This window comes from Notothenia rossii (assembly GCF_949606895.1).
Source record: "Notothenia rossii genome assembly, chromosome: 5".
NCBI lineage: Eukaryota > Metazoa > Chordata > Actinopteri > Perciformes > Nototheniidae > Notothenia > Notothenia rossii.
In genome coordinates, this window is record NC_136903.1 from 36,525,002 (window position 1) to 36,538,161 (window position 13,160).

General features: G+C 40.2%; 1 protein-coding gene across 1 annotated transcript; it reads left to right on the forward strand.

The window, feature by feature from the left end:
- Positions 1 to 1,669: 1,669 nt before the first annotated feature.
- On the forward strand, positions 1,670 to 3,655 carry cox8b (cytochrome c oxidase subunit 8B). The gene is made up of 2 exons (XM_079683890.1): positions 1,670 to 1,921; positions 3,346 to 3,655. Exons 1-2 carry the CDS (start codon positions 1,814 to 1,816, stop codon positions 3,442 to 3,444), a joined length of 207 nt encoding a protein of 68 aa, XP_079540016.1. The 5' UTR covers positions 1,670 to 1,813; the 3' UTR covers positions 3,445 to 3,655.
- The last annotated feature ends 9,505 nt before the right edge of the window (positions 3,656 to 13,160 follow it).

A 13,160-nucleotide genomic window follows, 5' to 3' on the forward strand; every position in this document is an offset into this window, starting at 1 on the left:
CTCCAGTAAGAGACTGGATAATGGGACTTATAAATTGAAGTTATATTCTGCCTGGTGAGCCCAAAAAGTTACTAAATTAACATGTCAAACCCAAAAGTACAGGGTAGATTATGGTTATTATTACCTCAGAGGAAGGCTACAATTGTCCTGCCAACCATGGCACTACAACTAGTGAGACTGGCACAACCAGTACTTCCCCTTATACCAAAGTTACAACCACTAGTGTGGTACTATCTCTACAAGCACTGCGTAATAAACACATATTACTAAATAAATAGCTTAAAACGATTTTTCCATTGGATTTAATTCAAAAAGTTGTTACAGACCTACACTATTAATGTTTGGCTTTAAAATGTTACTATCATCTTTACTTCCGTGTTTTTAGTCTTGTGTCGGTCCTGGTAATCCCTTAATTAAATGTACATGTGTATGATTTGTGCAGCACAAATTATATTTCCTCATGTTAAAATGTATAATGTGAAAAACAAACGAAGCACACAATAGACTCACTCCTATAAAATATATAGCCTATAACAGTGTTTTTCAAAGTGGGGTCCCCGACCCCCCGGGGGGGCGCCAGGGGGGTCACGCAAAGTTTGAGGGAAAGGGAAATTTCTCATTTCTTTATAAAGTTACATTTTTATTTTTATTTTTTTAATTAATAACTGCATATCTATCAATCTATGTGTCCTTTGATGCCGATCTTTTAATATTTTTTACTTATTCATATACAGTATATATATATTTTTTAAATCACACGACCGCCCTTCAAGCCAATCAGAATCGAGCTGCCGCCACTGAGAGTGAAACTGAGTATCTGCTCAGCTTTTGGAGCAAGTGAGAGCTAGTGAATATTTCGCTCTGCAGCTGGATGAGAGCACGGATGTAGCAAATATTGATGTTTATATATATGAATATAAATATGTTATTGTTAATAGTACTGTTGAATATTATATATAATATTATTAAGGCATAAGTAGCTTTCAAAAATGCTAAAAATATATGTTAATTGTTCATATTACTGTTCAAGATTATATAATATTATGAAGACAGAAATCGCTTTAAAAATGCTTTAAAAATATGTTTACTGTTGATATTACTGTTTAATATTGTGTTAAGAATGTTTATAACAGAAGACACAATGAATGTAATGAATGACAAACAAAAGATACATACAAAAAATGCTTAGAAGAATAACTGATTATTCATTATTAACACAAATATATATTAAGAAAATGTATTAAGCTGTATGATTAATTTGTCATATTCTCCATCATACTGCACTCATCACTTTAAAAAAGAATTGCAACAGGGGGGTCCCCGCCAGACGATAATGCTATTTGGGGGGGGGGGGGGGGTCCTTGGCATGGCAAAGTTTGGGAACCCCTGGCCGATAACATACTATAGGCTTCTTCACCTTGGACGAGTGCTGTGTGTGTTACACTAACAACACGGAATTATCTTTAAACAATAGACTATATTCAAACCTAAGTTTTAATGTACACAAATAGACTGTACATACATAGGCTATAAGGTTCCGCATTATGTCTGTGTTAGCGCCACACACAGCGGCCCTGCTAATGGAAGAGAGCAGCCGGGGCATATGAGGACACGTCCCGCGCCTCGGTCACGGTGTCAGATACCGAGGTGTGATGGCCAATTAAATTCCGACGCTGTCTGAGGGCGGACAACGTACCGTCTCCCCCCTCCCTCCCTCACACACACACTCCAACACACACTGCGCCTGGCGCTCATAGAACCAAAAGTAACGCAGAGTCTCATACTAGTTGTCCCTGTGCTCCGGAGCCTCGCTATGTCTCTACCCGCCGCCTGCCGCCTGCTGAGGAGCACCCTGAGGACTCAGCTCGTGCCCGTGGCCAATCTGTCGTCCAAACCCGCCAAACACGTCATCTCTGGAGTGGTGAGTCCATGGAGCCTCCGCTGACCTCACATGCCCGGAGCAGCACATGTTAACAGGGATACAGTATGTCAAAGAGCCGTGCCCTGAATATTGTTCGAGGCGAGGAGCGCAAGCTTGATAACGCGGCAATAATAAGGATAATAGCCGGCTCTCGAGGGCCTGATATGACAGAGCATAATCCACTGCAGGGCTCACTTCCCTATAACTGCGCCAAACTTTATATTTCAGGCTTCGATTATACTTTTATCAAATAATGAATATCATATTTATTCATATGCCATGCTTATGCGGGACTTTTATTTTCTCAATCGAAATTATGTTTTAACTCTATCAAGGTCGACAGCATCTCGCCATTTTTCCGCCTGAAAACAACACGTACACGTCTCTGCCAGCCGAGACAGAAATAGCAACATAGACTATTACTTTATACGCTATAATATTCAGAGTATGGTTATTCCCAGAAATGTTTACACATCCTAAGGCTGAGACTGCACACGTTACTCCTGAATTAAGCGAGAGTTTTTATATAGTTAACAGTTAAATATCTTGTTGTCGCTGTGTAAAGTTTTGATCAGGTGCCAGGTGTCTGACCTTGATGTCGATCACGGACACGGCAACTTCTTTAACCCAAAAGGCCCCCATGTTCGGTTATTTAGCTCATTATTTGACACATTTTAAGAGGGAATGCCTAAATAATAAATCGAGGGCATTTGTATTCTTCATATTGACAAGACTACAGATTAGAGGAGATTGGGGTCAGTTGGAACATGTTGTTTATTCTGCATGTCTGTCCAGGGACAGGGACCCCTCCTCTGTGGCTCTCCCCAAGGTTTCTTCCTTTTTCCTGGTAATTGTGGGGGGTTTCCCGGGAGCTGCTAGGGTCATAGGACAGAGGGTGTTGTATGCAGTCTGTAAAACTCATGCAGTCACACTGTGTAATTTGTGACATTAGGATATTAAATGTTCTGGACATTCGAGTTACAACTACAAAACAAAAGTAAGGAGGAACCTCAGATTAGTATCTATTTGTTGTCATACATTTAAAAAGATGTATTCATTTAATTGAAATAAATATGAGGTCGGCAGTGACACTAGATACAGTTGTACAGGTTTAATGTATGAAATACAATACAGTTTTCTGAAATGTTTGCACTTTTTTTTATCTAGGATGCTTTAGTGGCTGCTTGTACTCAGAACTGTTTAAAAATAGCTGTGTTGTTTTTTTATTTAATAATTGCAGAATAATCGTTATGTCGTTTTCTGCCAACGTGCTGCCATCTGCTTTATATGAAACACAAGTCTAGTAAACAGCAACTATAAGAGAAGACTTCCTTCCTTTTGGTTTTGGTTTTTAGGAGTGTTACAGTCTCACCCCTACCATTGTCGACTCCTGTTTCCACCATCTCTTTGTTTCTGCCCCCCAGGACCAGGCCATTGCTATGACGGCCTTCTTCGTGGCCATCTTGGGGCCCTCCGGCTGGGTGCTGTCTCACCTGGAGGACTACAAGAACAAGAAGGACTAGAAGGGGAGGAGGGGGAGGTATGGGAGGATGGGGGAGAATCATTCTGTCCCAGATGAAGATGCACTCAACCCTCTCTCCCCTCGCCGCTCCCTCTGCTCCACCTCTCCTCAGCTGATGAAACCAGAAACCACTTACCTGAATCCAGACCTGTGATAATGTACATCTGTGCACCTATCAACTATTACCAATAAACACATGTTTGCAGTGAGAACCGGCTCAGTGTGTTGGATTGCAGAATTTCATCTGAATTTGATAATAATTTAAATTTCACTTACACGCCATACATGGCTGCAAGTACAGATTATTCTCATATTTGGTTCTCCTGTTCATTACTTTAATTGATAGATAAGTATTTTAAACATTAAAAAAAATCAACACAGTTGGAGTCTTATATATAGATATTTTGTGAACAGACACTTTGACATTTCGCTTCATAAAAAGCTTTTTCCGTCAATAATAATGGCTACAGTGCAGGTAAACAAATCCGTCCTTAATAGAGTGGTACGGGAATGAGACTTGAATTCGCAAATGGGTTAGCATTTTAGCACATTTTGTTTTTTTGAATGTGTTTTTGGTTGGAAGCCTGACATTTTTTGTTATACGACATAATATACGTCTGTAAATACCCCACATGTGAAGATTTAAAGGTTCTTAAAAATGTTGATGTTGCCCACAAGTGCCTAAAATAGACGACTAAACGTCATCACGCCAACATTTGCAGCCTTTAGCTAAGCCAGTGGTTCCCAACCTTTTTCAGTCAGGCCCCCCTTGTGTAATTGGAAATATTTTCGAGCCACCCCTAATCCGGTTCCCACCGAGATTGGTAGAACTAATTGTATATAGTTGTACAAACATTACATTTTCTCTGCTAATAATAACAAGACATAAAAGATCCAACTGTAATTTTATATTTCATTATGGATTGGAACATGAACAAAAGTGCTTGTATTGGCAGATTATCCAATGCCACTGTGAAATAATGAGGCCTAATTGAAAGAATTACAAATACTGCATATCGATCCGGTTCTTTAACAGTATTTGTATAGGTTATTTTTTAGGGGAAAAACTAAACAAATTAGAAACAGAATTCACATTGATTCATTTTATGTATAATGTGGATTATGGGCTGCTAGCACACATAAAACACCTGCAGTGGTGGTAGTAAGTAGATTTACTCAAGTACTGTACTTATATTGAGGTACTTAAAGTGGACCAATCATGCTATATTTGAACAATATATTGTAGGGCCATACCTATATAAAGTATATAAATATAGTTTTTTTTTCAAAATACCAAACAGATCATTCATTTTAGCCATGCCTCATTTCGCTCTATTTGCTCTTTCCAGCCCTGTTTTTGCAAGGGCTGATTCTGTGACGTAGATTTAATGCAAATGAGCTGCAGCTGACTACGCCCACCTGCAGGAGAGGGGAGCGTGCTTTGAGATCAGCTGCTGGGCTCTCAGAAGAGGGGGAGAAAAAGAGATCTCCGTCCTCCGTGTTTTATTCTTATATATGATTATATAGAGTCATTATTCATTTGTTTTAAAGCTCAATAAATAACAAGGAAGACCTCTGACCGGAACTTTTCTAATTTTGTCCGGAAGATTTAAACTTTAACGGACATGTTGACCGGCGAAAAAACTGAAGCTCTGCCGCACGGTCCCTTCGTCCCTTGGAAGAGGCGGAGAGGTGGGTGTCTGTCATCTGCTGGTGGACTACCGGAGAGAATTACAGCGAGGGAGGGATTGCATTGAATTACAGCAGCAGGAGGCGCAAACGCTTGCCTAGGGGAGGGAGAAAAAGAGCCAGAGCGTCCACAGCGGAGAATAAACAGAAGGATAACCCATGGCAACCATGCACGGGAAGTCTTCTTCGCTGCTTTTGTGGCAGACTACAGTGCCACTTACAGGCCTGGCATATATACTACAGCGTCTCCAGCGCTTTCGAGCGGCAATGGCCGGCCGTGGCCCAACTCCCCATTCGCCTGATAGGTGGAGAGTTGGCCATATAGGCGGAGCTCATCGTTCCTGACGTCAGAGAATTTTCAAATCTGTATCAGTCTGTATCAGATTCCCTGCAGCCCCGTTTGTAGAGATTTGGGTATGGAGGAAAAGAAAGAGGGTTGTGTTTTCTGACACTTGGTGGGTTCCCTGACACACCGGGGACACATATTCATGTTTAAAAGACGTACTTCTTTGTAATTCTGCTCCACTACAGTTCATAAATGGTGTACCTTTAATCCACTACATGTATTTAATACCTTTAGTTACTTACAGATCTGGATTAATGATGTGAAATATAATCAACTCTCAAATCAGATTTTAGTTACACCTGGAGTAAATTCATAAGCTACCCCACAGTATACTTCTACTGATCTGAGTACTTCTCTCACCTTACACGTAATTGGGGCAACAGAACTCAGAGTTAAGGAAGTGGAAAACGGTGCATATTATGCCTTTTGGCCAGTTGATGGACAGATTGCTCGTGTTTCTGTGAGCATTGACCACATCGAGCTCTGTAGATTAGATTGTCTCTTTTAAACGCTATGTTCTCCACCGGCGGATCTCTGTGCACAACACGTTCTCACTCCCAACCCGTCACATATTGACGGAGGGTCAGGGCCCCTCCCCGTCACCCTATTACGTACAGGGTACCCCTTGGCCGTCAGGCTTCTACGGGCAGGGCGTCCCATAGACCTTCATAGACCACGTGATCAACAACAATGGCCGACCTTCGTGTTATTCTCGGTGGAAAATGCCTATTTTAAGGTTCATTTGGCCATTAAAATGTGCTTTGATGTCATTTTATGCGATTAATATGAGTTGTTATTTCTGATTATTTGTGCAGTAGATGTACATGATGTTTAGTTTGCTAGTTATGACGAAGATTACTTCATGAATGTGTACACATCCATGGTTGCTAAGGTGGTTGCTATGGACGCTGCAACAGCTCCCCGTTTTAGCTGAAGCGTATGGTGCGAGACGTCATTGCTCTTTATAAATAGTTTATACAAAATGACAAAATTGTAATTTTCATACTCTGTGATAGTTCTCGGCGACAGTTAGGCAACAATAATAGGTTTATAGGCATTTATTTATCTTATGTGAAGTTGAGATGATGCATGCTGGGTACTGAATTATGCGCAACGATGTTTTCGGCACACACTTGTGACGTCATCTATGCGCGACGATGTTAAAGCCCATTTGCGATCCTTCCAGCAGGTAAGAAACACCGTGAACATGTGCCTGAACTCGAGAAAATCATTCAATATATACAGCACAAACAGCCTTATGTCGGACCAATAACACATTTTTGGAACATTTACAAGTGCAGGGTAGTCGTTTTTTTTGCCTGTAAATAATTTTAAGACATTCAAAAAAGTATAACTTGCTGCATCAAACTAGCTATTCGCTAGCACAGAAGGTGCTTCTAAGTTTAACTTTATTTAAGAGGTGGCAAACGACTGACACCTGTTATTGCATGAAATAATATTTGTGATTGTTTAGGAATGTAGTTATTATGTGTCAGTTATGTGTCAGTTATGTTTTCAATGGGGTTAGAGTTGATAACACCGCATAAAATCACATAAAACCCCCGCATGTTTAATGGCATAATCAAGGATTTTAGCCCGCATAATCAAGGATTTTTGCCCGCGTTTTTCTGGAGGGTCTAATATATGATAAATGAGAGGTAACATTTTATTTATGGTATTATTTCCACATATTTCTCTCCATTCTTCCTTCTGCCAACGGTGTCGCAGTTTCTCGTCTCTCCTGTTGTTGTGCTTAGTGCGTACGCATGGGTTAGAGTTTGCGTGGAGGACCGCACGTTTTCCCATCAAGTTAGTATTTTACAAATCGCAAACATTGCGTAGAAACTACCGTACGTCATTTTTTGGAGCGTATATCCCTTTATAAATGAGGCCCCTGACCTTTGAAAATATAGTCTTATTGTCAGATGTTACATCTTACAGTGATCGTATTTACCTCTTTGACCCCGTCTTATTGTGATGCTTAAATGTTGTAAGTATTTTGTGAGAGCCCCACACAGTGTTTTTGGTCCAAAAAGAGAGCGACAATGCGTATTGTTCTTTGTAAAATAATGATTTTGTTGTAATGAAGGCAATGGCAGAAACAGCAGGTGTACCTTATCCCTTGCATGCAAATAACAATTAATCTTACACAATGCAAGATACCTTCATGTTGCTTGTATAATAATCCAAAAGAAACAGTATTAATGGGTTTAAGGTAGCGGGTCAAACTAATGTGTGTCAGCTGCTTTTGTTCATTTCAGGTGCGGAAACTTGAGGCTCTAGGCTACAAGCCAATTCTATTTTATGGCAAGCCAAAAAGGCCTTCAAATAGGTGGGCTGCTGATGTAATAACCCATCTGCCCCCCACTCCTAACAACATAAGATTTTTGGACCAAATGCGGAGGGCTTATGAATACCTCTTGGCAAAGGGTAAGAGTATTTTCTTTTTCAAAAGATTGTGTTAAAGAAAGGGTAGGTAAGAATGGAGAAACCAGCTTGAGTGCGCTAGAATTTGAAAGCACGCAGCCGAAAAAATGTGCCCCTTCCTTCAGACTTCCTTAAAGAGCCCCTCCTCCAACACACACGAACGCGCACATGACCAATGAGGCACGAGATAAGTTAGTGCACGAGATGGAAGGCTGACAGGCAGGTAGGCCATCCAGTTATTTTAGCCGGGCCGGCTCAGATGATTGGTCGTGCGTATTACAGTACCACGGCTTCCACAGATTACATTGTTTTATGGATTTATTGTCAAAGCATTTAATATATTCATTGCTATCGGGATGTTAAGAGCACTCCATGGAATATAACAAGTGTTTCTGAAATAAATTACCTACCCGACTTTTAAGTACATATATCAATAAAAAACCCACGTACATTTGACAACCTTTTTTTATTTTAACAAAAACTGTAAGTAAACCTGCATTACAGAGAGCTCCACTGACCGTCAACCTGCATCTGAAACTCCCACAGCCGAGAAACCACAGACCGTTAGCACAGCAGCAAGAGACCCTCAGTGCAGAGCAGCAAGAGACTTATTTCATTCTCAATCTGGTGCCATGTTCACCCTCTCTCTCCTCTTCTTACTCACAATCTGGTATTCTTCCTCCTCATGCCATATCCCAGTCTTCTCTGAATGAACAGCCAAAAAAGAAGAAGATGAAAACAGAGGGTACATTTTGACTTCACACACTAATAATACATTTGATACCAGGCACATTGAACTTAAATCAATGATTTAACCAGACCAGTGCACAGCATATTATTCTTAATATATATTTTTAGCTGCGTTTTGGTGGCTTATGAAAGGGTCATGGTTGATATTGATGCCTGGCTAACCTAAGAGGCTTTTGTGAAGCCTACCCAGGACATTTTGCTGGATTACATGAAATAGGGACAAACATCTTTGACACAAATAGATAAGTCTGCAGATCATTTTTCAATGTTTGATTTATTTCACAATTATATAGTTAATCTCATGGGGACAGGGTTTTGTTCCCAAGAGAAGAAGAGAATAATAAACTCATTGGTATGAAGGTAGATATGGTGCAAAATGCGAGAGCGTGTAAAACCTGATGTGAGCACTTGCAGAAAAAAAATCTGAGCTTGTGTGCATACATTTACACTTGTATAAAATATCCACGTAACTGTGAACCAAATGTACACTTGTATAAAATATCCACGTAACTGTGAACCAAATTTGAAGTCACAGAAGAAAAAAAAAAGTTTTGTAGCTTCTAGAAAAAAAATGAACTTAGTGATGAAAGGTTCACTTGCAGAAAAATACATATTTTTTAAATATATGTTCCATTACAACTGCAACTTGGTTATTACAACCTCTCAAATCAGTCATTACAACTTGACGAATCTGCTCTGTGGCAGTATAAATCGACGAATATGCGGTCTTGACTTTTGCTACACTTCTTGCGATAAATGTGTCGCAAAAGTAATTTTCACCTGTAGATCAGCTGTAGATGTGGGGGGAGGGAGGGGGGTTGGTGCGAAGGGGCGGAGCTATCAGAACGACGAGGCTTGACTGCGGGGCTAACGGTTGTGTCGCTACCAGTCCGCTGACATGGCGCGTCAATCAACGGTAAGTTTTGCCCATTACTTGCCCAGTATTACTTTGAATATTATTATTGTGATTGAGGATTAAATCCGCTTTGAAGACCACCGTTTTATATCGTGCAGTTTAGCGGCAAACTAACGTCAGTTAGCCAGCTAACGCTAGCTTTGTTGAGTTTATGCTAGCTAAACAAGTAGTGGTTGTAGTCTAAAGCATTAATTAATATATTATAGCCTACTGCTTTGGCACTAACGGTTGATAACCGTTTATGAAAATAAAACCAATTGAACTGTACTGAAATAATGACACGTTTTATAATTGTCTTGGGCTCCTGCTGTGTTTTTAAAGCCTTTGTAAATTATCCATGCTATTTTCTATTTAGAACGAAGACTTCAGAATCTTAAAATCCCTTGACATTTGTATGCAATTGTGCTAAATTCAACTCTGGAATCAAGCAAATATTAATATGTTTGCATGACATTAGTTATTTATATTTTGCCATCACTTAATTATACGTTTAATACATTTAAGTCAAGCTAAGGTACATGTGATGGTAGCTAGTTAGTGCTCTTACCTGTGAGGCCTCCTCCAAACAGCATAATAACCAGACTGTATCATTAAAACTAAGTACCAGTTCTAGATCCTTGACTTTAGACAAACAATTCAAGAGACAACATGTATTTAAAGACCAATCTTTAACTGCACAATATAAAACGGTGGTCTTCAGAGCGGATTTTTGTTTTCTGTGACCATCTGCGTCACCCTGTCAGACTTTGAGTTGCGCGCGCTACTAAAGAGACGTGTTACCATGGAAACCAAACAATGGTGTAGCTGTATTAAAGTCAGAGTGGAAACAGTCGTGTGTAAATCTGATTTTGTCAGAAATGCGGGAGAAATATGACCCCGGGAGGAAACCGGGAGAGGGCAATGAAATCGGGAGTCTCCCGCGAAAATCGGGAGGGTTGACAAGTATGCCTACAGACCCTCAGCTGGAGTGCATACAGCAGCTCATACACATGAATGGGCTATACTGTATACAGAGGTGGAGTGTAGTACTCAGTACTGAACTGGAGTACAATGTTCAGGTACTTTAGTTTACTCTCTCTGATACTGAATACTCTCCTGTACTGCATCACATGGATATTGCAGTACTGTTACTGTACAAGAGTACACATGTACTTTAACTGTAACAGAGTATTAGTACGTAGTATTAGTAGGCTACTGTTACTGCAGGCCTACAGAGTTTATGTAAACATTGGATAGTAGTGAAACAGTGAGTCAGTACTAACATCCATCAGTAACACACATATATATACCGGGTTGGGTTGTAACGTAATAAATGTAACGGCGCGCGTTACGTAATCAGAATACAAAAATGAAGTAAATGTATTCAGCTCGCGTTACATTTGAAAAACGAGTAATCTGATTACAGTTACTTTCGTAAACCTGAAGTGAATACATTTTGGATTACTTATTGTAATTATTGGTGGAAAGATTTCCTCACAACATTTAATATTCATTACCAAAGGTACAGCCGAATCATCACAGCGCACAAAACCTATTACCGCCGCAGATGGACCAAAAAAGGGAGCGTTTGAAAAAAATGTGCGGGTCCGCTCAGTGAAACAATAACAACGGAACATGGAGGAACAGAAGTCTGCGTTTAAATCGTGTGTGTGTGTGTGTGTGTGTGTGTGTGTGTGTGTGTGTGTGTGTGTGTGTGTGTGTGTGTGTGTGTGTGTGTGTGTGTGTGTGTGTGTGTGTGTGTGTGTGTGTGTGTGTGTGTGTGTGTGTGTGTGTGTGTGTGTGTGTGTGTGTGTGTGTGTGTGTGTGTGTGTGTGTGTGTGTGTGTGTGTGTAGAGGTGTGTGTGGTTAAAAGTTAAAACACATCAGCCACACCGCTCTTTAGCCTTTCTGATGATTCTGAAGGTAAACACAGTGAAGGCGGTGCTTGAAAGGCGGTGCGTGAAAGGCACTGTGCGCTTGTCTTCTCAGAGGCTGAGTTAACCCTCCCGCTGCCTCCTGGTGCTGCAGAGATTTCATGAAGTGAAGGAGGTCCTGCCAACACTGGCAGGACAGAAGACGACACGCCCGTTCTAAGCCGTGTCCCTCACTCCTCACATCCCAAGCTGCATCCCCAAAAAGTGTATTATGTTGTTACATCGTTTCAGATGTTATGTTTCAGTTGTGCTCTTGATAAGCCATTAAAACAGTAAAAACACGTTCAGTTTCCTTTTGCAATTTTGTGTCTCCTGTTCACCAAAACATACCCATCTGTGATGGAAAAAGAAAGTAATCTAAAAGTAATCTGATTACGTTACGATTACTTTTTTAAGACACGTAACTGTAACTGTGTTCGGATTACTTTCAGAGCCATGTAATCAGTAATCAGTAACTGATTACATTTACAAAGTAACCCTCCCAACCCTGTATATATATTGTAGTGGCAATTTCTTATATTACTTTATATAGTAAAACCAAATGATGATATTATGCTTAGAAATTGTTTGGTCAACTCGACCTGTTGTACCACACGGTAGCATCCCGCCAAGAACGTACCTGGAGGATGCGGCCCTCCCTATGAGAGCATTGTAAGATAACAGTTTTCTAAGGAAAGTCTTATCTCTTTTACTTCCTGCACAGCAACAGTCCTCTATAAAACACACACACACATTATACCCTGTGTGCACTCCTGCAGACTACTCTGTACTCTGTGAGACATGTACCTTTGAAGCGCTTCAAATAAAGAACCAACGAAAGATAACGCTGCTTGCTTTCACCAGTTTATTATTGATTACTCTCATTGTACATCTTTACAGTATTGACGAGTTTAAAATATCCACGACAATATATATATAAATATATGTATATTTATGTGTATAAGTGTAACCGGCTGTGTCTGACTCTGCGTTGTGTTGTGTAGAAAGACGACGACCCAGACGTGTAGCTTCATTCAGGATGTACATTTATTTTCACTCCTGACGAAACAGCGACAGAAAGAAAACATTTCTCCAGTCAGTACTCTCTTTAACGTGCCCCTCTCCCACAGAGATCAGTATCAAAAGGGCATAACGTAAAAAGTAACACAACATACCTGACGAAACAGCGACAGAAAGAAAACATTTCTCCAGTCAGTACTCTCTTTAACGTGCCCCTATACAAATTAAACAACACAGAAATACATTGTGAACACCCGTGAGACACTACAACAAAAATAAGTAATAAAAAGTAACTTAAAGTGCATAAAGTCGACACTAAAACACGGAAATTGCTTCTGGCTGAAGAGCCGCCTACCTCTCCCACAGAGATCAGTATCAAAAGGGGAGAACGATGCATGAACCCCGCGAAAAAAAGGGGAACAGTGTCACATACATAAGGAACGTAGGGGTACACGCTAAAATTATAGTTCCACATACTGATGTGAGTCCTACTGCGTCAGGTATTAACACAAGATGAAACAAGAATAAACACAGATTTTGTGTAATTATATAGACATATTTACATAATATATTATATACAAATGAGACATAACTGTCCCTGTTACACTCACCCCGCTAGAATTATGCAAAATTCTGGGTCGCAAAACAATCCACATATAAACACACTGGCCATTACA